The sequence below is a fragment of the Sander lucioperca genome, chromosome 13, assembly GCF_008315115.2.
Source record: "Sander lucioperca isolate FBNREF2018 chromosome 13, SLUC_FBN_1.2, whole genome shotgun sequence".
In the NCBI taxonomy this organism is placed as follows: domain Eukaryota; kingdom Metazoa; phylum Chordata; class Actinopteri; order Perciformes; family Percidae; genus Sander; species Sander lucioperca.
Window position 1 is genome coordinate 8,379,199 of NC_050185.1, and position 27,270 is coordinate 8,406,468.

The 27,270-nt window shown below is 39.6% G+C and overlaps 1 protein-coding gene across 3 annotated transcripts in view; it reads right to left on the reverse strand.

Moving 5' to 3' along the window:
- The window catches only part of gabra3 (gamma-aminobutyric acid type A receptor subunit alpha3), a 109,531-nt gene that overhangs the window by 29,730 nt on the left and 52,531 nt on the right, over positions 1–27,270 (reverse strand). For all 3 annotated transcript variants that reach the window (XM_035990992.1, XM_031310983.2, XM_035990993.1), the window contains 2 exons: positions 20,302–20,423; positions 16,669–16,736 (listed from right to left, as the gene is read on the reverse strand). In XM_035990992.1, coding sequence (XP_035846885.1) covers positions 16,669–16,736; positions 20,302–20,423 — 190 coding nt within the window. The remainder of the gene's footprint in view (positions 1–16,668; positions 16,737–20,301; positions 20,424–27,270) is intronic.

Genomic DNA, 27,270 nt, shown 5'->3' on the forward strand with positions numbered 1-27,270 from the left:
CACACAGGCAGTAGGACGCACACTATATGGTGATTTATTGTTCTTTGACCAAAACTTTCTGGCAACACTACAAGAAAGTTAGTTATATCCTGGCACAGAAAGACCCTGGACCATTAAATCTCTATTACCACAGTTACGCTCTTGTATGCACTTAATTATTTTTGCCTTTTTCTTCATGAGATCCAACAACATTGCCAAATCTCATCCCAATCACTGTAAAACATCCAATGATGATTAACCAGACAGACAGTAGTGTGCTTGGCCCAGTTGGTCGAAGCCATCATTTGCTTGTTTCCTTTGGACAGAAATCTCCTGTAAACACAGGGAATTAATTTGAAAATTGAAAGACAGGAATGAGGAAAAGCTTAGTCAGTCTCCACACAAATGGCACTATCAGTTCAAATGCCAGCTGGTCTTCCTCCAGGAACTGAGTGATTGATTTCTCCTTGACAGAGGAGACCAAGCGGAGGCTCTATCCAACAGTAGTTTTCAAATGTCTTTTTTTGTTTTTTATAGCAACAAGGATCATGAATGGATTTACTGTAGCAAATAACTGTAATTTAAATGGCATTGGCAAATGGCAAAACACATTTATGGCATCTGGTACTAATAGATTCATGAATACAAAACCACTCCTCACAAAAACATTACAGATCGTGTGTGTGCGTGTGCACGTATGTGTGTGTGTGTGTGTGTGTGTGTGTGTTGGCATGCCACAACTGTCCCTGGATGGATAAGAAGTGGGACTTAAAGCTTCTACAATCAATATTTCTTAGATTCACAATGGATCAAATGACTACGCGTATTGTGCAAGGGGTCACTGTTAGTGACAAACCCACAGAGCATTATCACCTGACTCTGCGGTCCGCCACAGTTCTGCGGAACGTTTCAGCGTCTTTCGGCTAATTGTTTTGGGTACCTGGCCCACAGCTTTACTGTTAGTTCTCTCTCACCGCTCTTATCGGCATCATTTTCAGACGCAGCAGGCAGTTGCTTTCAGCTGCAAAGCTCTGATAAACACACTGTATACACTTCCTGCCCAGCACCAAATGGCAGACTTAGCGACTAGCTGGTAAACATAGTGTTTAGCAACTAAATAGCCAAATATGTCTATTTTTTTTTTTTTTTAAGGGAGAGTGAATGTTGGACTTGAATTTAATCAGGTGAACACAAAAAGGACTCCAAAATATTGCTGTTTCTGCTGTTTGTGAACCCATTCGCTTTATGAAATTTATTAGGCAATAATATACCAATGGGCACACACTCAGTATGCTCTTTCAGTACTGTAAGCTTCAAAGTACACAATTAGACTTTTGCTTATTTCAGCATCTTCTGTATCACAGAGGTAAGAAGTTACATTTAATGAAATCACCTTAGCTGTTGCATATAAACAACATATATTAAAGGTATAATATGTCACTTTTCTACATTAAAATGTCTAAAAACGACTAAACCTATGTTTTATATTTTGTTGAGTTGTGTACTTACATTATCCCAAATGTTTCCAACAATGTTCAAACCCAAAGAAATCTGTAATTTAGGGCTGCAACAACGAATCGATAAAATCGATAAAATTCGATTATTAAAAAAAGTTGTCAACGAATTTCATTATCGATTTGTTGTGTCGTGCAACTATTATCTCTCAGTTGCAGAGATAAAAACAAATTGAGTCGAGCATGGAGCGAAAGAAAAGAAAAAAAGAGCAGAGCGGGGGTACAGGAAATATGGAGAGAGACCGGAGAGACCCGTAACGTTGTTCTGAAACACATGGCGGAGGCAGAGAAATCAGTACGACCTAAGACATCCAAGGTGTGGGAGCATTCACACTAAATAAATCAAAAACGTGTTAATTGCAAGATAAGCAAAAGCGACACGGCATGGCACGGGCGCACCATGATGATGATTCAGCACCTAAAACGTAAATATGTTGGAGTCCTTGATGAGGAGGAAGGAAGTTCAACAGCAGGGTAAAGTCACTACAGAATCCTACTTTTGTTCCGTTTTGAAGTGAGGAACGTAACGTCCCTCCAGTGGTGCTGGTGTGGTGTTTAGGGCTGCCACCTCTTAGTCGATTAGTCGACTAATCGGTCGTTTTGGTCTTAGTCGACTAAGATTTCTTTAGTTGATAAGTCATTTTTTATGCTTATTCATGCTTAATTACTCATTTCCAAGAAACTTATGGGCACATTTCTGGTAAACACAAGATTTAAAGTGGTGCTTTTGCAGGATTAATTGTGGAGAAACTCAGTTTTACAGATGGTTCATTAACTACATTTATATTGTGCTTTTCTAGTCTTAACCACCTCTCAAAGAGCACAGCTCTGTCGATTACATCAACTAATCGATTAATCGACAAAATCATATAAGTGTTAGTCGACTAAGAATTTCTTTAGTCGAGGACAGCCCTAGTGGTGTTTACTCGTTATCCAGCTTCACAAGCATGACAAGCTAGCGTTAGCTCATTAATAACAGTAGTAAAGCAGGCCAGACTAAAGACACGTTTTTATTCACTCGCCTTTTGTGGCCCTTTTTTGTCCCATATCAGTTATTGTTGACAAATATATGTGTGTGTTGTACTTTTTAATTTCATTTTAAAGTTCTTTTATAGCACTTGGTCATCTTAAGCTGTGTTTAAATGTGGTGTACAAATGAACTTAACTCGCACTTACTATGATGGTAATAATTTAATGAATAAGCTTCAAGTGTGTGTGTGTGTGTGTGTGTGTGTGTGTGTGTGTGTCTGTCTGTATCTGCTCTTTGGGTTACTTACCTTTACACAACTATTAACTAAAACAATAAGTATGTATGTAAGTATGTATTGAGTTGATGTAAATTAATGCTTTTTTTTTTAATCGATTAATCGAAAAAATAATCGACAGATTAATCGATTATTAAAATAATCGTTAGTTGCAGCCCTACTGTAATTTTAATCAAGGTTACGGTCCGTTACCGTTACGCCTGTCAGTGGTGTCATATCCACTTTGCACATGCATCAGCATTGTGGTTGTCTGCGAAAAAGCTGTCATAAATTGACTTTTTATCTACACTTTTCAGATCTTGGTATTTTTTAACTATAAGTTTTAAACGGATGGAGGATTTTAGTCATCGGATGTCTGGATCTCAAGTTTTCAAAGATAATAATACATTTAATGAATTAGGTAAAACTATCTGTGTTTATTCTCATGATTCATAATGATGTATAAATCACTATCATAGTCCTTCATGCCTTAACAAAATGGGTCTAATGTTTTTAAATCGAGGTCAATTACTGAACACTCAGTAAATACTGTAGAATTGTCACAGCAGTGCTTGAAAGAACGCACAAACAGATAAAAATAGGGATTATAAAATGAGAGAGAGAACAAGCTTGTCACGCACACACACACACAAATGTCTCCTTTGCTCATATGTAAGTGTGAAGAGGAGCGGCGGAGAGAACCAGCCAGTAGCTGGGCTGACGTAGTGAGAGAATGAAAGGAAATTAGGAAAATGATAGAAAATTGCTGATAAGGTGGCAGTTAAGGTAGGATGTATGGTAGACTGGGCTAAATGAGTCTAGACGTGTCTGGTTCTCTGATAATGACAGGATGGTTGTGTCTAATATCTGATAGAATATTAATGCAGCCTTCTATCTTCAATTAATGAGTTCATTAAATTCTAAACATTTAGACATTCGATCACATTTGAATAATGTCATCACGTTTTAATTCGGTTTTGCTTAACAGATCTGGAAATGTAAGGCTATGGCTTATTTTAGTCATTTGATTTTGTGGTTTTACAGGTGATGGGCAAGCTTTTAATTTGTTTTATCTGGTTAATTAAAGTACCTATCTGCCATTTTTAAAAGAAACATTTTATTTTCCTTTTCCAAATATATTAAAAAGACAATGTGTGTCCTGATTTAATTAATTATTCATTTAATTTCACGAAGATTTTAAGATTATTTCCGCACAATAACTTATTGACCGATGTTCCTACTTGGTGTGCACGTTTTGTTTATGTACATTAGCTGAGTGGTTTGATTTAGTGCCCCTGACAAGACATACTGTGCGAGAGCGCCGTCTCCCCAATTTGTTGTGCGGAAATGTGATGTGATATATGTTACTATGTCTTGTTTTTGACAGTAGACCAGAGATAACACTGTGATTAGCAGGTGTGGTTATGATACAGACGGCTTCCTGGAGGCAGTGTATCCATGCGACTTGGCTCTTCTGAACTTCACACTCTGGGCATTGTAATGATTAGTCAAAGATTTGATTAATTACTAGTCGTTCTTGCTCTCGGGTTGTCAATTATTCTCTTCTGCTTCCCTTCTTGTGTGCTGTTCACCTTTCCATGCTGGGAATGTAACCTGTGTGAGACTTGCAATGAGCTGTGAATCCCATACCCACTCCAATTATCTTCAGCGTTCGTCAGCTTCTGCAGCTCTGAGGCATAGATATGTTTTAGCACTTTCATTGTGCCACAACTTCAGACACTCCCATTTTGTTCCACAAACATAATCCGCCTAGAATCAGAAAGTGGTAAACAGATGAAGGATATGTACTGTAGCAGTGAACATGTTTATGCCTGCAATCATTTAAAGCCAGTAAAAACATAATGCATTTTTTTTTTTGTCATTACATGTAAAGATTGTTTTTGGGTGGCTTTTTTTCATTTTTTATTAGATCATACAGAGAGAGAGAGGTAATGAAATGCAGCAAAGGGCTGCAGGTCAGACCCAAACCCGGGCAGCTGCCAAGGACTCTACAGGGTGAGATAGAGGTCGCCCCAACATAATTGCATTTTTGAAATCTAAGACACATTATTAAATTAAGGTTGTTTTGAGCTGCTCTCAAGGAAATTATAACTGATTCACATTTAAGAAGTAAATGACAGAGAAAAGAAATTTTGGTCAAAATGTAGAAGAACAATGTGCAACCATATCGCCTAAAAAAAAACCATATTTATATACTACTAAATGGTTTTGCCACAGGCTTTAAAGGTACTTGGTGTGTGGATTTTATTCACTGGCAGCGTCCATGAAGTGCTCTTGTCTGAAGTCACTGAAGTCGTAGCTAGGTGATCGGGGTGAATAAAGGGCTGACAGTCTCTAGACTCTGATAGGATTTGGGTCTACACAGGAGTTGTTTCAGTAAGATTTCGTCACGGATGTGCTCCTATCTTAGTCAATCCAATTTTCTACGCGGGCTGTGTAACGGCTCGGCCCCGCTGTACTGTGTAACTGCAACACACATAACTACAGTGATTGTGTGTTGTGCTCATAGTGCTGCCAAAAATGCAGGTGACCTACACTCAATAGCGTGCTTGAACGCATCTTGTAGACACAGACGGAACGTGCTACCCAAACTATGACTCCTGTGTAAACATGTTAGCCTGCAAAGACACTTTGGTTAGGACAAGATTGTGGTTTCAGTTAAATATTGAAAAGGTAAACATATCCCATCCTGTGCCACCATTAACTTTTTAAATATTTAACAAAGACAGTGTCGGCTTTAGGGCCGACGCAGTGTGGTTTTATTAATGTACATTGCGTTGAGTGACATAACATATTTCAATCGGCCTTTCTGCACAACCAAAACATAAGACGCTGTGTGAATCAACTGGTCACGCTGTGGGTGCTCACAATGATCTTAAACATGGAACTCCATGGTCGGTTTTGTCCACTGATAATTCCTTTTAAGGTTTATTCAGAAATGTGTCATCAAAAATGTTGTCAAAAAAGAGTGGCTGTGTTACTTTGAATGGAAAACGAGAATTAAAAAAAAGTGGAGTTGAAAAATATGGAGCTGCAGATGGCGGGGTCACTCTGTTCCGCAGCAAAGTTCTGTTTTATTTACAGTATACCACAGCACAGGCAACAGTGCTTAGCCACAACATGTTAATTACAACTACAATAATGTTAATATAAGCTTACTATAGCTTATAACAGCTCTTCTGACAGCAACCATGTGGGACATTGGATTTAGGAACAAAGGGTAGGTGTTAGGGTGCGCAAAGACTGTGCCTGCTTTTCTTTCTAGTTGTTCCTGCCATGCTAATGAAAAATATTGTGATGCTAGGGAACATCATGACATGTATGGTGAGTGAAAAAAATGAAGCCCTATTTTAAGAGTATAGTTTTTTTTTTATCTGAAAGGTGCTGAAAATCTACGTATGAGGCAAATTACAAATTCCTGTGAAAAGAGGGCTTAATTGGGCTTGCAAGTCTTTGAACAAGGTCAACCTGATTGATGCAGAATCCAGGAGTTCACCTTCAAATTTTAGTAACAAACCTCCATCTGTTCTGTTCAAAAGACCTTGAAGTGCTCCGGCACGAGTTTCCTCAGCTGTGTGCTGAAACCCCCCCCCATCAGATATTTAAAAAATGTTTACTCCCAGAGATTGTGAAACCGTGGTGAGATGTGGCACTGACATCAGTGACGTCTTTGTCAAAGCAGGCTTCAGCACAGTACCTGTGACAGCCTCAATCGCTTTCCATTTCATCAGAGCAGACCTGTCAAATCGCACCATGAAATGAGTAAATATGTCATGACAGCGCATACAGTACATGTGAATGAGATGCGACTCCGTAGACTTTCTGAGAGAGGGGGAAGGTGAGACAGAAAAAGATAGACAGAAGAAAAATCTGCAAGAGCTTAGTGAAAAAGGGGCCTTGTTGTAGAGAAACGCATACATGTATACTTACCAGAGATCAGCATCAAAATTGTAACCCACATACTGGCTCTTGGTGTGACACACTGCAGAAATCTGCCGTGGTCAGACACAACTCTGAACAACGTGCCTTGTTATCGACCTAATACTCAAGTTTCACTCCGATTATGCAGTTAGCTTCCCTCCTGTAGCGATAGTGGCACTAAAGGCAGATGTGGCGTATTGGGGTCCAAGTGAAGGCTGAACGAGTGGCCCTCAGGGCGAGCGAGAAGCAGACATTTCTGGGACACTTGATGTTACGATGAGAGATGGGTAATTGGACCACTGGATGTACACGACATAAAGTATGAGATGCAAAGGTTATAGTGTGTGCTTTGTCTAGGATCGTTGCAGTTTTCTAAGTTTTTCCAAGCATTTATGCTTCACATTTTTAAGCCATGCTAGTGGCGAGGGATGGCAATGGCAGTCGGTCGGTTCACGACTTTAGTCCAGACTGAAAAATCAATAATGAATGAATGGATGGATGGATCCTAATAACTCCGGTGATCCTTTGACTCCTCATTGATAGAGATGGCAAAAGTACTCACTTTCCCGTAATCAAGTAGAGATACTTGTGTTAAAAAATACTCTGGTAAAAAAAATGTTACTAGAGTGCAAGCTGAGAAACTTCAGTGGACATGGAAAAAAGGCTCTTTATATGCCATTGCCTACATTTTAAATGGATGTCTGCCAATAGGCCTAAAACATCACATATGTGATTATTGTGACAGAGACTGGGACTCCAGGTTAATAAGATTCTGACTGAGTAGCAAGATATGAATTCACTTGTGAATGAATGCCGCCGAATCTGTCGAGTCATCTTGCAGTGGTGCGTCAAGTGCAACGTATATTCCCATCCAATTAGAATGAATTCGGTATTGATGACGCGCAAAATAATAACGGTAACTCCACTGAAATTATTTGAAACTAAAGTAACGAGCCAATTTTGTAAAATGTAAGGAGTAGAAAGTACAGATATTCGTGTTAAAAATGTAAGGAATAAAAGTAAAAAGTAAGCAGAAAAATAAATAGTAAAGTAAAAATATCTGAAAAATCTACTTGAGTACAGTAACGAAGTATTTGTACTTCGTTACTTCCCATCTCTGCTCATTGAGCACCACGAGCAGGTCAGAAATGTAATGAATCCAGTGAAATACTTTCTTTATTACTTTAATATCTACAATATGGATTGGCCATGTTAAACACTATGCCTGCTACCCATCTGCATGCTAGCTCTGTCATTGTGATCATGTCAGCATGCAGACGTTAGGCAGAGCAGTAGTTTAAGTACAGCCCCACAGAACTGCGCCGCAGTTTTGTTCCATCCTCTGCTGCGCGCCATACGCCACCGGGAACGTGTGTGGTAACGAGTGTCTTGCCTGCCCGACTCGCAGATTTTATTGCTTCTACAAGTGCTTGAAAGAACAATCACGTGTTTATTAAGCTAGTATCTAACTTCTACTCCAAGCACTATGCAATTAAACTCCATACCTTCTCTTTCCAGACGTGGTCCTTTATAAAAAACGATCTGTAATGTCTATCATGTTTTTCCACCTCCAAGATGAGTCTGACAAGATGAGACATATACGATATTGGGGGCGGTGTCTTTTGGTAAATTGACTGGATGCTTTCGCTGTTTCACTTCCTGCCTGGCTGTTCGAACGCCCCACGGCTAGCGTGAAAATTGACATGGCACGTATCTTTAGCGGAGCGGAGAGCTGTTTCAAGCTAGGTTTATGGTAGCCGCGGTGTTCGTGACGTCACAATAGCTGCCGTTTCCAGAGCGAAGGCTCAGCAAGCTATTGCGGCGCGTCGTCGTGCACCTCTGAATGTTTGTAACTGCACTTTCAGTTCAACATGTTCGGCTGGGAAGAGCAGGTTCGCCTGTACAAACATCTGTGTGATTCTTCATGTACAGACCACAGAGGGTCAAACAGCCTTAAATATGCGGTCAAAGAGAGACACCACACTGAGAGAAGAAGAAACATTTTGCTGGAGAGTGTGGAAAAACATGAGAGATCGTTTTGTCAAAGCTAAAAAAAAAAACTGCTTCATGGAAAGAGTGTTCTTAACAGTGTTACAGGCAGACAGTCATTTCGATTTGGAGATAAACGACAGTCACATTAATGATTAGAGTAGATAAATGTAATGTTTGCGGAACGTCTGTGTTTATCATGGATGTGTTTACTACTGTTGCCAGGCAGCCTGCTTTCTTTTTACTTCCGCTCTCTTCTTCACTGCTGGTGGCCAAATACTGCAAGGAACGATGCGTTAAGCATAAACATCTCAGTGCGTGCTCGTAGGGCGCGCGCCATCTACAGAGGCCCGCACACTGCGTGCAAGTGTATCCTAGGCTTCACGCCCGCTTCTGGGACGCGTTGCGACGCGGGTCGTGGAATGTCAAGCATTGACTTGAATGGCCGCAATTGCTCGCTGGGGTCGCGGCGCCTTCGGAACGCAGTGCAGACGCGCCCAGTGGAAAATAGGGGTATGTCTTGTTGATACTTTATCAATTATCCAGTCTTTAAAGTTGACTAAGTACTTAAATGCTCAAACAGATGTTGAATTATAGGTCACCTGCAGTTAATGTGGTGAATGTGCTCCAAACTATTAGGTAACAAGAGCCTTCACGTGATGTGGAGTAGCACTCCCTCCCTGACATGACCTGTCATTTGGTATTAAATGCCAAGCACAATCCAGCGCTATCTCAGTGTGCATGTGCTTCCTCTTGCATCCCCGTTCCACAAAGCAATGTGCTGATCTCCATCCCTTATCCTCCTTCCTTTATTGTGAGGAACCACTTGAAATGGTGAGGTTCAGATTTTTTTCTTTTAATGGAGCTTATTTACTGCATTTCTGGACGAGCAAAAATCATACCAAAATGACACCTACTAACATAACCCAAGCTATACACTACACACAAACTCATTATCTATAATTAAATAGACACAGGGGGACCCATCAATTTAAAAAGCATATTAAAGAGTTAGTAGGCTTTATTAATACTCATTAAAAGAATCTGGAGGGAAACAATTAGCTCTGACAAAACAATGACGCAGTAACAACATGATAACAAGCAGTAGACTAAAGGATATTCTTAACATCCTTAGCAGCATTCAGCTGCTTTTCCTCACCTTATTTTAATGACTAGGAAAGCTTCCCTAAACGAATCAGTTAAACTGGTGAATTGTCTCCGATGCATCTTAAAAAGCTTCTTTCCACCTCTGAAATACCTCCAGGATTAGTCATTTCCTCTCCCTTAACTGACCTAGAAAATTGGTCCATGCTTTTGTTTCCCAGAACTGTTTGCTGCAATGCTCAATACTCCGGGGCTGTCCTGCTCCACACTCAAATGAAATAACACATCCGACTCCTTCTGAACTCAGTAGCCTGGAAACTCATGAACCAGAAAACCTGATCGCACGACCCTGACCTACAGTAGATTTGCCTTTTATCGGCTCTGAATACCAGAACTCGGTTTTCAAAGCCCAAATACACTTTTATAAAAATCGTGACAAACAACTCGCCCCTCAGTACATCATACATTTACCTCCCTGCTTGCAGATGCAACACTTGTTATACTCTAAACTCGAAAGAAAAACCGAGCGACCCACTCACTCTCAGATGGTTCCCTGGCTTTTGGAAATAGGCACACATTTCAACAATTCAGACCGCTCATTACTAAAATCCAGAGTCAAGACTTGCTTATCTAGTGCAGCCAACTACCCACATTTGCTCACTGTACTGTATAATCGTCGGTCTTGTCCTCCAATTCCCTCCTCAGAGCTCCTAGAGCTGATCTGTGACCAATGTTTTATTCCTGTGGATATCATGCAATCCCATACAGTTGCTCTGCAGCTAATTCTACTAATGTCTACGTAGAACTTGGTAGTTATAGTAGGAGGAAGTTGTTGGAGTATTTGTTCTGAATGCAAAGTGCAGCAATACATTTTCTCACTTATGCACTGTTGTAAAAAAAAAAAAAAGAAATCATTGAACTGAAATTCTCAAAATGTAGGCGTATTCACAGAATAACATGTAAACATATCTGGCTATATAAATATGAAAACAAAGAGATATTGCTTTAGGCTATACACCACATATCACAGACGTAATAGAAACAAGTTATATATATTGCAATGCATATATTTAGACTTGCAACGTGTTTTACAAGATGATACTAAGTTGTCTGTTCTGTAGTGTCTGTGCTTCCTGAAGGCTAAAGCCTGATCATTTTGTGAGGCTAGACTGTGGAAAATCTTGAAAGGAACTGCTTGAAGCCTTTATGCAGTCTTAATGTGCAGATGGAGATAGAAAATGCAGCGTAGCCTGGGGCCAGAGCCTTGCCTGGGTAATGAACAGTGAATTCCTGACATCATCTAAAACTGACTAAGCAATGCAGACATTTAAGGAAATTCCATATGTTGATGCTTTGTTTCTACATCTGCGGACAGTAAAAAAAACAAAGTACATTGATCACAAGAAGAAGGTGTGTGTGTATGGACAACAGGTATTTTGCCTTTGGTAGCAGACAGAAAGCACCTGCTGTGACCTCACTAACAAAACATTACCACAAGTGTGTTGCTACGTCCTGTGCGGTCATAATGTGTGCCACTGATTGCACTCTGTGCCATTGATTCATGATGTTGCCAAGTGGAGCATGTGAAAAGAATAAAATATGGTGTCTAGAATTGAGCCCTGAGAGAGCCCACAGGTGATATCTGCTGAAAAAGATAAAGCACTGTCTCTTGTAATAAGGTAACAAAGCTACTACTCTCTCACAAAGCAAGTTCAACACATTGTGGTGAGCATAATGCATCTTCAAAATGGCAGAAATGGTCTCATCAAGGCAGGGGCAAGTTTAGACACTTTTTGAATGGGGGAGCCAGACTGTGGCATAGTTTTAAAGAAGGGGGAGTGAAATGAGTAACAATGTTAAGACTCAAGTTTAAAGCACGGGTTCTTGTGTTAATAGATTACGTTATTAATAATTGTTTATTCAGTGTACTAAATGAATGCCAAATTAACCTTTTCTAATATTCTAATCTGAAACAATATGAATAAATATTTGTAAAATCAAATCACCTACAGTCATGGGCAGATAATTAGACAACATTCCCCTGGATGTGTCAAAGCCTGGTAGGCCTGTTCAGTAATATAAACAGCCAAGCACATGCAACACTGATAGATAAATCCAAGTTTATCCAATGTCAAATTCAGTTTTTTTTAAACATAAACAAACTGTGTAATTACTAAACATGAATGATTCTAAATCAGGAAACTGCAATTTTACAATATATGCCTCTATGGGGGAAATAGTGTTACTGTAGTAAAAAGATCTATTGTAAAGACACGTTTCTGCAAAATTAGTTTTGTGCTACATCTTCACCTCAGCATCCTAATGACAATCTATTGGATGTGTCCCTGGTTATAATGTACAGTACAGATGAGCTACGTATACAGTAAATCAACAGAAGTATGAGCACACATCATATCTTCTATTCACAGAGTCGGCCACATGTCACCCAGAGCTGCGCTGATTGACAAATGTTTGTAGGCTTTTAAATCAATCACTCTCAGGAATGTCACTGCAGTTAGTGTGCAAAGGTAAATGTCGTAAAGTATTTAGCTGTCCATAAATAATGTAAGCTGCCTACTTTGTGAGTGTGTGAAAAGCTGGTCACAATGGTATGGTAAGTTTATATTGACCACATAGTTGAATATGGTCTCTGCACAGTGAGTATGTTTACATGCACACCAGTATTCCACTATTATTCAGAATATGACAATATTCCGAATTTGATACAGGTCATGTAAACAGCATATTCTGGTTGGATATTCCGAATAAGGCCTTTTTCCGAATATAAAATTTTCCGATTAAGACGTGGGATATTCCGGTATTATTCGGGTTTTGGAGGCATTCTTTGGACATGTATACAACGCATTCGGAATATGCGTCTCAATCTGGGTTTTTACTGCAGGTTTATGGTCAGCTCTGTGCGTTTCTATGGTTGCTGTACACAAACCAACCAGCCCACAGTTTGCAAGGCTGCAGACCCAATAAGAAGGAGCAACACAGCTACTTTTAAACATTATCAAAGACTTGAATATTAACAGGTTTTTGGATATGTGCACACATCGCTATGCCGACCTTTTCAAGAAGCTGGTTGAAGGAATGAAAGAGGGAGGCTGTTTTTGCACGGTCCAACAAGTCCGCCACCGCTGGTAAACTTTGAATAAATCGTATTTTTCACGGTTACATGTAAACGGGAATATTAGTGGAATATTCACTTTCATTGGCCATGTAAACAGCTTAGTCAGAATATTGTCTTTTTCGAAATAAGGACAAAAACCTGAATATCATGTGCATGTAAACGTAGTCACTGAAGACCTGACTTTGAGAAGTCGTGTTACTTGACATAAGGCTCTTGAAGTTATTTATTGTGTCATGCACATACAAGTGCCGAGCCCACATGAACTTTTAAGACAACAAAAATAGAGGGGTGAAACATTTGTCAGGCAATTACACAACTTCTTACGCAATGCAAACAAACACCTTTGTCTTCTGTCCCAAGTTCAACAAATAATCCATCCAGAAAAAAAACTAGAAGGGCACTCAGAGAGCCAAGGCATGCCTTATCTCATAATGTTACTGCAGTGAGAATCCAGTCTGGAACCCATTTTTTTAATATTCTGACACCACATGAATGTAGCACAAATGCCCTATCTGGCAATGTTAATGAAAGTAAAAGATAATTCCTGTTCCTCCCTGTGATTCAAACAGGTTCTTACTTGGCTGATGCTACACCCTTCTGCCATGTTTCATGAAAATCAGGCCAGTAGTTTGTCCGTAATCCTGCTGACAAACGACAAACTGAACCGAAAACATAACCTTGTTGGCAGAGTTAATGAAGGGCATTTTATTTGTATAAAACATGAAACCAAAAACTCAACTCAAAGTTCTCCATAAACCCACTAATCTTGCTACGTCATACAGGCTGTCGGGCCAGCTCAGTGCTGAGCCAGAGAAGCAACCCAGTGCTCAAGGCGGTCAATTAGGGCTGCATGATCAAATATGTCAAATGCCACATGAGGTCCCAAGACAAAGCGTGAACCATCTCCAGCATCTGCTGTTTAAAGGAGGTCATCCGGGGATCGCAATGGAATTTCTCCAGAATGGTGCCGTTTAAAAAGAGACCACTTTGACTATAACTTTGGTTGTTGTGATGCATAGTCGTGATATAAATGTCATCTTTCCCTGCTGGTAAAAACTGCACTACAGTTGATTCTGTCCTAAAGTTATTTGACTTTTATAGCTGAGTAGTGCAATTAACAATTTAGGGCCTACAATAATGGCAAATACCTGCATTACAATAGGCTTCAAATCACATTAGCAATGATTTTTTTAATGTGATTATATTACCCAATACTAATTATTGAGCTAAAGTATTGCCCTTTTTATTGAGTAAACAACTTTCCCATGTTGAATTTTTAATATTGTCCAGCTCAATTGATGATAGAAGCAGCATTTTAGAGTTGGACTGACTGAGACAAGACTGAGTTTCTCCAGTAGTAGTGAGAAATGTTGCATGCATGACAGTAGAGCAAAACGTGCCAGTTGGTAAGGAAAAATTCAGCAGCAGCACAACTGATATTCACATACGTAAAGAAGGTTTGGGAGACTTTGATGACGTACACAGAAGCCTTTAATGGAATCTCGATTTGAGGAGAAAATGTAGGCAGGCAGGACAGTTTACCCACGATGTGTTATCGTGTCGTCCCTTCCCCAGATGCACACACTGTATCTCTCGCTCTAGCTAAGTTTGTTATGCCAAGATATTGATGATGCCAAATACAAAAGATGCTCATCTAAAACCTAGTTGAGTCTATCTCTCTCTGGGATGTATGCTAAAGTGTGTCACGCCCCTTTACCCTGTTTCCACCGACCTCCAAAAGTAGACAGTCCTGGAACAAAACATTCCCTTATCATGCAGCTGTCTAGACTCCCTCAATCTGTAGCATTCAAGAACAGGTTTTGGTTATTAGAGTCTGGCCGAATATTCTCGTCCCCTGACCTGTGTTCTGACCTGATATTGTGTAAGTTTTCCCTTTTGTCTCTTACAACAACATGGTGTTTCTGGAAATTCCACCACACCAGTAGAAAACTATGTATTGAAAATAAATTACTAGGACCGACAATGTCAAAATCGTCTGTAAGGAGGTTCCGTAGGAGCAACATCAAGTGGAAAGGTAGAACACCTCATGCAGAAGGCGGCTTCCTTTGCGTACAACAGGAATATTGGTTTAAAATGTAGTCTGTCAACTTGATTTTTAAAATCAAGCTTCGTAATAAAAAGAAACTTAGCACAAAAAGTAAGGAAATTTGTGTTTGGTAGATTATTTCTCTGTGGTAACAATGGTTTTTGGAAATAAATCTTACCGTTGGAAAGCCTGTTTAGTTCCCTTTCAAATGGTGCCCCATTTGTAAGGAACATGCATTTGTGGGATGAGCAGCAGCGCTGAGTATGTGGGTTGCGCCCATTAAAAAATTTGCCAAATCTTCTCTGTCAGTGCCAAACAGTTTATTCTGCCATTGACTCGTTTGGTGTTTGGTGGATTGGATGATTGAAGTTTGAAGAACCAAGACATATTGGCAATTTAACAATTTATTCATTTCACAAACCGGAGCCTCAGTAGCGTGTGGAAGAACCATACACAGCCACAACAGCCTGGCACCTCCTCCTCATGCTGGTCACCAGCCTGGTCACACTCTGCTGTGGGATGGCATCCCATTCTTCAACTAGCATTTGTCGCAAGTCAGCCAAAGTGGTTGTGTTGGTCACTCTGGCACAAACAGCACGCCCAAGCTGATCCCACAAGTGTTCAATGGGGTTGAGGTCAGGACTGCTGGCAGGCCATTCCATCCTCTCCACCCCCACATTCTGGAGGTAGTCTCTGATAAACCCCGCCCTGTGGGGGCGAGCGTTGTCATCTTGGAGGATAGAGTTCGGTCCCAGACTGTGGAGATATGGGATTGCCACTGGTTGCAGAATCTCATCTCTAATTGGCAGCACCTGGGGGTACCAGAAGCTCAAAACAATAGCAACAGCAAAATAACCTGTTTGGCATTGGCAGAGAAGATGTGGCAAATTTTTCATAGGCGCAACCCATATACTCAGCGTTGCTACTCATCCCACATGCATGTTCCTTACAAATGGGGCACCATTTGAAAGGGAACTAAACAGGCTTTCCAACGGTATAAGATTTATTGCCAAAAAGCATTGATACCACAGAGAAATAATCTACCAAACACAAATTTCCTTATTTTTTGTGCTAAGTTTATTTGAAATAAAAAATGTAGTCTGTCAGACTGTGGCTACAGAGAGAGTGAACACATTAGAGGAAAGGCAAGCAAGAGCTTGCTATGGATTGGCTGCTTCCCATAGTAGAGTGTAATAGAGTGCTTCATCTTGAAAATTAACTTGAACTTTTGCACCTGATACTGTATATTGTTGAAATTACAGTTTTTGTGCGTTTTGTTTTCATAATTAGCTAGACCTAATGTACTTTATTATCTATCCCTGACATATAAACAAAAAAAACTTCTAGCTTGCTGTGCTATAATTCCATACATTTTCCCCTTAGCAAGGCTAGAAGCAGAAAAAAAGAGCGGAGTCTTGAATGATAGGATGTTAAAATACCAAATGTAGCTATTGAAAATAAAGAAACTCAGACTCAAATGAAAAAGTGGAGAAAACACTTCTATTAGACACGGCGAAGATTGTTAACTTAGAAAATGTGTGCAATCCTTGCTGAAATTAAATTCTATTATTCTGCAAAGGATGTTCACATGCTGCACAATCCCAAATGACAAATCCTCTCCAAATACTTCAGAGTAAAGTGAACACTGCTAACCTGCTGATGACTCACGGTGCTGATGAAAGTGGGGAGGAAGGAGAAGAGGAACATACTCACCATGTCTGTATCCGACACTGGCCCAAAACTCGTCACATAGATGTTTGTCCTCACTTCTGTCACGCTCTCTGAGGAAAGGGACAACAAGGACCAGAAAACATTACAGGGAAGCCTGTGTACGAAAGGCTTTGCATCTTTGTTAAGCTGATGGTTTGTGTACATGACGGTGAAGTCTGCCTCCTGGCATTTAACCAAGCCGCTTCACAAAAGTTCAACTGTAATCAAGGATTAGAGAGCAACACTTCCAAAACTAGATTTATACAGGCTCAGTGAAGAAGTTGTGCCCCTGTTGGACGGCTTAATACCTGGATTCCTACAGTCTTTGTGCATAATTTTGGCGAAACCGTGTTAACTCTGTTGTGCCACAGATTGCAGGTTTTAGAACATAATGCTGGACCAATAGTATCAGTCTAATACTAATACTATTAGAAATGTCCTAAAACGTACACTCAAACATTGCTAGACAGCATTGGACATAGTGCTCCCATGTATTTGGCCCAGAAGGGTTTCTACAACCTCAATTTAGGGGCAAAATGTTGCTGTGAGCAACTTCATAGGAGCTTTTGAAAGTCTTTAGTTCAGTAAAACTACTATTTGTTTGGCTCAAGCTAGTTTTGTCCACTACAGCATAAAATCTGCTTTGAGCCAGGTCCAAGTCTTTATCTTTGGAGAGAAGACATGCCTTTTGACCCAACATAATTTAGTTAGCCTACCCCAAAAAACATTTAACAGTCCCTAAGGGACTACTGGTTTAGGAATAATCTACAGCAGTCAGCGTTAAGAATGTAATGAATGAATTAAAATAATGGGCACACTTTGCTGCTGTTACACAATTCTATGCACACACTATAATCACATTAGGCATTATGTACGTAGTCTATTGTGGTATGAATCTGGCATGACTGTTACAAGGCTCTGTATGGGCCAGTGTAGTTCTTTAATCATAATTACATGTATAATTGCATGTTTCGTTACATTACAAGCTCCATTGCTGCTTAAGTTCTGTCACAATGATTTATGAATTATTCTTGATACTGTAACAGCGATCTAACTGATCGTCATACAGTAAATTAGTCCGGGCTTTTAAATGTGATATTAATTATGAGTTGTGAAATGGTTGCTTCCAATACTTCACAAGTGATTTTGAATACAGCATACAGGGCATGATATTAAAGTCGTGACGGATCAAATTTTGCCCTGTTCAGTGTGGGCTGAATCAGCTCCTCTGGGCCGAAAGAAGTAGGCTTTCAAGCTATTGGCGAGACAAATAGCTGCTCCCAGTGGTGCAACAACTAGAGAGTGATGAGCCTTTTCTCCAAAAGTGAATAGATCTTGGGCTCTAACTGTGTCCCAGATCTAACTGACCACCCACTGGTGAAGTTTCCAACCCTTTGGCAAAGGCCCCACTTGAGAGAGAAGATCCACTTCCACATTAATCATTCCTGTGACACAAATGGCTCTCACAAATGCGTGATTATCACAACACCCAGTCAGCAGTTTGCATGGCGGCGGAACAGAATGAGTTGGCCCGGTCCTGTTAACAACAATGCACCGGAGCATAGGGCAGAGCTAATAGATGCCGCTAAAAATGAAATGAATTGTTTATCTCCTATTACTATCCAGTCTGTTTGTCTGAGATGGTCCCAGATGACTGTTTCTCACTAGGACTGTGGGTGGTGGGGGATGGGGGCTGGCGGAGGAGGAACAGGAGGAAGATTGGTTGCTTTGTTCATGTACATGTAGGGGGTGTTGACTTTGACTGAGCGTTCTGGCAGTTCTGAGGAGGGCCCCAACTGGTGTGTCTGTTTGAAGGTATTCAAACCTCAACAATCCAATATTATTGATACAAAGTAAAAATATCGATGCATATCGCCATCTTTAAGATGCGCCTTTTTTTTTAATTCCCACTTTAATTTATTCTTTTTATTAAAAAGAGTATTTTTTTATTTAAATGTCTGGAAGAGCTTAGTAAAGAAATTGTCACATCATATTTATTATTTATTTATTTTTTTTTAAGATTCTTTTTTGGGCATTTTTAGGCCTTTATTGACAGGACAACTGAAGAAATGAAAGGGAGAGAGAGAGGGGGACTGACACGCAGCAAAGGGCCGCAGGTCGGAGTAGAACCCGGGCCCACTGTGTCGAGGAGTAAACCTCTATTTATGGGCGCCCGCTTTATGGGCGCCCCACTCTACATCATATTTTATTTGCTTTTTGTAAATGTATATACACTATAAATGTAACTGTGTTAAATGGGCTTATGTTTGATCTCATATCGGTCGCAGACCCCTGAATTGAATTGAATTTGAATCAAAATCGTATCATATGTTGTCCTTATCATATGATATATCTTGCTACTTAATGGATTCAGAAAGATGTATGCCTAACCATATGTTCAACTTTTAAAGCAATCTTGCTCTGCTGGCCTATTGATTAAGTGTAATATTTCAACCTTTTTAGAATTAGTTTTGGTATAATGGTACTGCTCATGGTTCAGTGAGAATTTCCTAAATATTAGAAGACCTACAGACCTCTTGTGTTTCCACTGGCATGTCTAGCCTGTAATAGTCTCTTGGGTTTGGTGGAAAAGCCTGCTATTTTTCAGTCTCTACATTGAGTCGCTGCACTATAAAAGGAAACCATCATGACTGTAAGCCCTGAGTGGCGCAGGCCTCGCCATCTCCTTGCCCTTGGAGATGGCACAGAGGCAGAATATGACATTAACATCTTGTGCCTGGTTCCTTTCTCTGGTTGCTGCCATGGAGTCCAGGTCATCCAGCCTGGTGGGTCTGCAGCCTGATAGTGCGTGCGGGGCTTCAACAGCAAGCAGTGGAGCAGAAATGACCATTCCAGCTGGCTGGCTGAGAAATGGCAAAGCCTGCTTGAGCATGTGGACTTGCTGTTATGCGGTTTGTTATCCTTGGGGTGCGAATATTTGGATGAAATGGCATCAATTAAAGGGATTTCCACTGAAGTGCTTATTTGCCATTTGGGCATGATTGAACAAAGACTTACACCCAAGGGAAAGCAGATTTTCTGCACAGAGTGATCTGACTTCAGTGTGATCCTGGTGATGGTGTGCCATCTGTGTGTGACTTTCTAGATCCACAAGGTCCAAAAACTACCACTGGAAATAAACTTTTTTTTTATTTAGCAAAGAGTTAGCAAAACCAGTGTAGTGTCTGGTAATTATTACAGCAACAAGCAAAATGTTAATGTCAATAAGAATATAATAATCCTGTTTTTACATCTACTAGTCCATCTAGAGAATTAGTTGCTAGTTGCATATACAAGTCAGTTGTTCTTCTTTTACCCACACTTTTTTTTTTTTTTTTTTTACTTAAACACTAAATTGAGCCAAGTAAGTGAGTATTATAGATTCTATCCATTAATTCATCTGGAGAAATGCCTAGTGATCCGTTTGGTCAATAAAAGCCCTGTACGAACGATACGGATTATAATGCTTAGACACGTACATCAAACATTTAAATTTTAATTTTAATAAAATGTGTTTATTACGTTTACAGCAGCATGTATAAAAAGACCTACGTATACATGAAGACCTGTACTGACTGATGCACAATTTCATGCATCCTAAATCAGAGCAGTCGTCTAATATATAGTGTTGCCTACCTCCCAGTCCAGGACGTAGCCTGTTGTCATATCCATCCAACAGCCTGTCGAGGATTCGGGTGAAAATGGTTATATTGTCTCTACTATCATCAGGCAACGGCTCTCTGTGTCCAACTACTGCCCTGCAGGAAGAAATGGAGACAGGAAGGTGGAGTCAAAAGATGGAAGTCATATAAAATGTAATAAAAACTTAATATAAAAACTTAATATAGTGTTCCACTGGAGCACTAAGACCGGCATGCATTCAGCGGCCAGTGGTGTGAAAGCCTGCTGTTTGTTTGTATCCGCCATCGCAAAGTCAATCTTAATTCTTAGAGTAAACTAGGGCTGCACAATGTATCGTTTTTTTTTCATCGTCATCGCAATATCAGCTGCCGCAATATACACATCGCGATAGACACTCAGAGATTTTTTGTGTTAGTTAAAGGTACTCTAAGCGATGTCACGCATTTTTTAGGCTACAACATTTTCTGTCACATACAGCAAACATCTCACTATCCGCGAGCTGCCGGTACCCTAAACACACTGTAAAAAAACACGGTCTCTGTAGACAGCCTAGGGTACATACACAAACCGTGTTCCAGTGTTCAGCCAATAACGGACAAGAAGTATTTTTAGTGCGCTGAAGCACAGAAGGGAGGGAACTAGTCTTCGTTTTGTTTGAAAATACTTTGAACGTCAACAAGGAGTAATGTCACCCAACATCGCTTAGTGCACCTTTTAAAAGAAAATATCAGCAGAAAATGACACATTCAAATGTAACATATTCTTTCTTTAGTGGTGCTTTTTATATTCAATGTTCAATTTGTTCAATTAAAGAATGTTCCTTTCATTTGTTTTAAATTCAAACAATTTGTTGTATTTTATTAGAATACTAAAAGCTGCAGAAATGCAGAACTGAGTACGTTGTAATATGTTTATTTATCGCAAGTAATATCGTTATCGCGATATTCAACAACGTTATTGCATATTTTAAAGATTATTTTTTTGGGCTTTTCTGCCTTTAATGGACAGGACAGGTGAGAAAGGGGAGAGAGAGGGGGGGAAGACATGCAGGAAATCGTCACAGGTCGGAGTCGAACCCTGGACCTCTGTGTCGAGGCACAAACCTCTAAATATATGTGCGCCTGCTCTACCCACTGAGCCAACCCGGCCACGCATATTGCATATTTTCCTCATATCGTGCAGCCCTACAACACACATACAGGTTCAAATGTTTTGACTCTCCACCATCCAAATAGATATACCATCGTTTATTAATGAAAACATAACCGATACCAGATTTCAGTATGAGTGAATGATCTGAGAATTAATTATTTTACCTTTTGACCATGATCAAAAGTTAATTTTATTTGGACAGTTAACCTAATTTTGATACAGAATAAATTCAGTATGATGTCAAACTCTAAAAATGACCCGTTTCTGTTAAGAAATTAGTTCTTATTTCACCTCCCTGTTTATTATTTCTCTCACAGACAAAATCTCATGCCAGTGATCAGCCTAAGGCTTCAATCAATATTTGGATAATAACGTCTGGTTGTGTTTGTTTTGTTATATTCATCTTTACAGGCTGGAACCTCTATATTTACAAAAAAACTATGAATTCATGGTAATGAACTCTTTCCCAAGAAGGAAATACTCTGAAGTGTTAGAGAATTCATCATATGCTATCAGACACTTGTTTTTAATTTACATGGCCCACAATCCCCTGCAGAACAATATTGTGGTGATATGAAAAGGCACTATACTGTAGGTGGAACACTGATGAGTTAATGAACAGTGCCTTTAATTAAACTTAAATCTCCTGAGGAACTGACCTATAATATCCAAGTAATCCTCATCAAAAAGCCATCCATGTCCTGGTGCACTATCACAGACACAGCATTTTGTTGCTCGGTAAAGACAGAGCTTGACGGAATTTAGTGCTTGAAGAGTAGCACACATTCTCCCTAAATGTTGCTTATATGGAAGCCTGCACTCTTCAGCAGCAAATCTGTCTTTGCTAGGCCTCTTAGAAGGGCTTTCTGTAGCTTAATCTGTCCTATAATAACAACTCCACACAAGAGTCCATCTGAGCTACAACCCCATTAAAACACTAACCGGGTGAAGGTCACTTCTTAAAGTGTATGCAGTTGTAATTATTATCACTTTGGGGGTTTAAAAATGACATTCTTGCATGCTCTAAACAGCAAACATAATTTACAGGCATCTGGGCAAATTACTTCTGCCTAGCTAAGTGGCTATTACGTAGGCATATGTGAATGATAAATAAATATCAATTAAGCATCTCGGCTCCCTCGTGTTCCAGCGATCACTTCCTCGACAGTGTATTGTAATGCTCCCCATGTTGTACAGTATAATAAACCAGGACATGGAGATTTATGAAGCCCAAAAACTGAAAGAAAAAGGTACATTTTAAGGGAGGAAAAAGGGAGAACTACTACCAGTATTACATTATAAAGTTTGAATGCAGCATTAATTCCACTCCAGTAACTATTAGGCAATTCTTCTGTCCCCGTAGTACTGATAACATTTTGTTATTTGTGTGGATGCTCAATAGTGATGGCCAGGAATAGCAAAGGGTTATTTATTTATGCATTCATTTATTAAAGTTCTATCTCTTTCAATTAACCCATATTGTGCAATACTGTGCAAAGCTCTGTAAGGAGTGTTTAGTAGCATTAAACCACACTTGATGTAACCACTGTAACCAAATCAGCCAGGACTAAAAATTAAGAAATACGACTCTAAGAAGAGAGTACTAATGATTAGCCAGATGATGTGAAATATTTGAGACTCATTATCTCCACTGAGACTGAGCCTTTCAATTAACACAAAGCTCACGATCTGCACCTCATTGAGTGGGGCACAGTTTGATATATTCTGGTTGTCAAATGGGTACCTAGGTGTACTGTATAATTAAGCTCTGCCAAAAATATGTTCAAATAGGACAGTGTAAATATTTGATATTTGAAAGTAATATACTGCACATTTCTGGTTTTTCATTCACAAACCTTCCAAAAAAGTGACAGACATGCTTGTTTGAGGCAGCTCAGAAAACGCCAAATACAAAAAAGCTTCAGAAATGGCTGGGGCGAGCTAAACCGCAATAGATAAGATCTCACTTAACATGAATCATATATCAAACAAAAAGCCTCTATGGCCTCAGACAGCACCGGTGGACACTTAAATATTAACGAGGAACCTTTTGTCCCTGTGAAACCATTCTAACATTGTCTGCTCCACACTAAAATATCCACTTCAGAATAACACAGTACTTGTGTGGTGTGTAGCATCTGTGTGCTTTACTGAAACACACACACACACACACACACACACACACACACACACACACACACACACACACACACAACACACAAATGCTATAGCTTTCAGTCTGAGCCAGCTGTTAAAATTCCCTGATGAGGACAAAGAAATGGGACATTCCCTCTGAATTTGACATCATTTTTGTAAAACACAGGTTTTTGTAATCATGCAGCTGCTTGTTTTACTTCCTCAGTCCACTTTATTATTCACACTGTTAATACAAGCATATGAATGCCTATTAACAAAGAAAGGACAGAACAATCAATACATGTATATTCCTCAGCTATTCACATAAAGAAAAAAATATTTGGAGAGAACAAACTCTCCGTGATGGACATCTTTTATCTGAATTTTGCCTGAAGGAGAACAAGTTGCATGAGGAGCATGAAAGGTAAAGGTACTGTAGGTGTAAACACTGGAGATGTAAAGACAGGCTTCTACAATGTTTCACAACAATGTGATGCTAAATTCGACATATTCTGCATTCATAAAAGATTTATATTGGTCATGGGTTTAGCACATAAATAATGTTCATTTTAATAACTGCCATGCTGTCTGATTGCATTATTCTGTGTGGTCGCTGTTTAATTGAAGTTTGATGGTTAAAAGTGAATTGTGAGTATTTCATCATGAGATGACTGACAGGTCTTTACCAATGCTGTGTGAGGCAAGCCTGGACAACTGTGTTGGTAAAAGGCCCCAAGACACATCTGACTGAAAAAAACAAAAAAAAAAAGTGTTGTTTTTTTGCAACTAAATTGTAAGACATTATTCACTACAACATTGCACATGTGGTTATTAAAAGGTATAGGAAAGTGAAATTGAACTGCTAGTTTTGTTGCACCAGTTACGGTGGTAAATCTAACACCTTTATGATTCTGAAGCCTTTAGGACATTGGAGCACAAATGTAGCTCATAACATTAATAACTAGAGACAATTTCAGAAGAAATTGTGCTGTGTGTGTGTGTGTATGTGTATATATATATATATATATATATATATATATATATATATATATATATATATCCAACTGAAGAAACAGACACAGCCGAAAAGGAGGCGGACACTGTTAAGTCTATACGCTTAAGTTGAGGGCAATTTTAACATGTTTGCCTGATTACACGCTGATTTGAAATGAAAGATGAATTAGCTGCTCAGTTTCATATTCATATTTATTTCACTTCAAATCGTCAAATCTATTACAAGTCTGATGAGTATCCGTATGATACTGTAGATGATCTGCTGCTCAGCTACTAGGGTGTTGAAATGAGTCATTGCGATTGCATCGATGCAGGGATAATCGATAATCGATTATTGCCTAATGATGTTACTTGTTAATTTTCCGGTCTCTGCTTTTTTTGTTTTTTTGCCTTTTGTCTGTTGTCTGCTGTGTTCAGACTCTACATTCAGAAAGTGTCTTGGGGAGTTCATACGCTCACCTAAAGGATTATTAGGAACACCTGTTACATTTCTCCTTAATGCAATTATCTAATCAACCAATCACATGACAGCTGCTTCAATGCATTTAGGGGTGTGGTCCAGGTCTAGACAATCTCCTGAACTCCAAACTGAATGTCAGAATGGGAAAGAAAGGTGATCTAAGCAACTTTGAGCGTGGCATGGTTGTTGGTGCCAGACGGGCTGGTCTGAGTATTTCACAATCTGCTCAGTTACTGGGATTTTCACAGACAACCATTTCTAGGGTTTACAAAGAATGTTCTGAAAAAGGAAAAACATCCAGTATGCTGCAGTCCGAAGGGAGCGAAAATGCCTTGTTGATGCTAGAGGTCAGAGGAGAATGGGCTAACTGATTCAAGCTGATAGGAGATCAACTTTGACTCAAATAACCACTCGTTACAACCGAGGTATGCAGCAAAGCATTTGTGAAGCCCCAACACGCACAACCTTGAGGCGGATGGGCTACACCAGCAGAAGACCCCACCGGGTACCACTCATCTCCACTAAAAATAGGAACATGAGGCTACAATTTGCACAAGCTCACAAAAATTAGACAGTTGAAGACTGTAAAAATGTTGCCTGGTCTGATGAGTCTTGATTTCTGTTGAGACATTCAGATGGTAGAGTCAGAATTTGGCGTAAACAGAATGAGAACATGGATCCGTCATGCCTTGTTACCACTGGGCAGGATGGTGGTGTAATGGTGTGGGGGATGCTATCCTATCAATATGGGCCAACATTTCTAAAGAATGCTTCCAGCACCTTGTTGAATCAATGCCACAAAGAATTAAGGCAGTTCTGAAGGTGAAAGGGGGTCAAATTCAATTCAATTTTATTTATAGTATCAAATCATAACAAGAGTTATCTCGAGACACTTTACAGATGGTGTAGGTCTAGACCACACTCTATAATTTATGAAGGCCCAACAATTCAAGTAGTTCCCCCAAGAGCAAGCATTCAGTGCGACAGTGGCGAGAAAAACTCCCTTTTTCCTCGTCAAACACGGTATTAGTATGGTGTTCCTAATAATCCTTTAGGTGAGTGTACATATATCTGACGGCTTGAATTTGTTGATGGAAACCATGTATGGGAATATATAATATCATTGAGGAGGTGACGCATCGTGATATCGATTTGAATCGTTGACAGGATAATCGTAATCGAATCGTGACGCCAGTGAAGATTCACACCTCTATCAGCTACATCATCTAACATACTTTTAAAGCTTTCATACTAACTAAATAATGTCAGCACTATCAGCTACCAGATTATGTCAAAATATTCAATGCCACAGTCAGTTAAGGTAGTTTAATTGGTAATAATGCTTTTCTTTGCTACACTGTACACTGTACACAAAGTGACTGCTGATTGGCGCAGGGTCACTAGTTGCTACAGGCAGAAAAACAAACTTGCAGACGTCTCTACACCTTTTTCTAACCCTGGTACACGCTGTTGCAGAAACTGACCAAAGTCTGACATTTTACAGTACCAAAATTGACAAGTCATGCTTCACAATTTGTGACAAGAAAATCAGCGCCACATCCAACAACACCTCAGACTCAACGGAGCAGTGAAAAGTGCACAATGTTAACCCGAGGCAGGTTTGATTGGAAAACAAAGAAATGTGGATTTTTGAACAGTCCAATATCAAAAACTGTAAGTCATTATTACATGAAAAGCTTTAATTTTGGGATTTAAAGGTGTTGGGGGTATTACATTCATGGTAGCAGTAAAAAGCAGTAGCACATTAAACACAACAGCTTCATAGTCAGATTTTCTGATAGAATCATTAGATTGGACAAATACTAAGTCAGGGATATTATATGTCTTGGAGGGTATGGACAGTTAAACAACTTTGTCTTTATTCTGTTTGTGCAAACAGACTTTTAACTTAACTAGAAGTTTATTCACTCAGAAGAAGCAACTCTGAAATGTTACCCTGCAAAAATAGAGTTTCTTAATTGGCCGTGTTCTGTAGAAGTCCTCTCTTTAATTATTGCTTAGTCCCATTTCTGCACCGGATTTACAAGGTTCTTCAGCTGACATGAAGGGGACTCTTACTCGTTTCTCTTTCAAAGAGGAAAGACGGATAATATTTTATTTATTGTAAAATATTAAACCAGTGCAAACAAGTTTACAGGGTCCAAAAACTATAGTATGCACTGTACATACAAAAGCCTTTG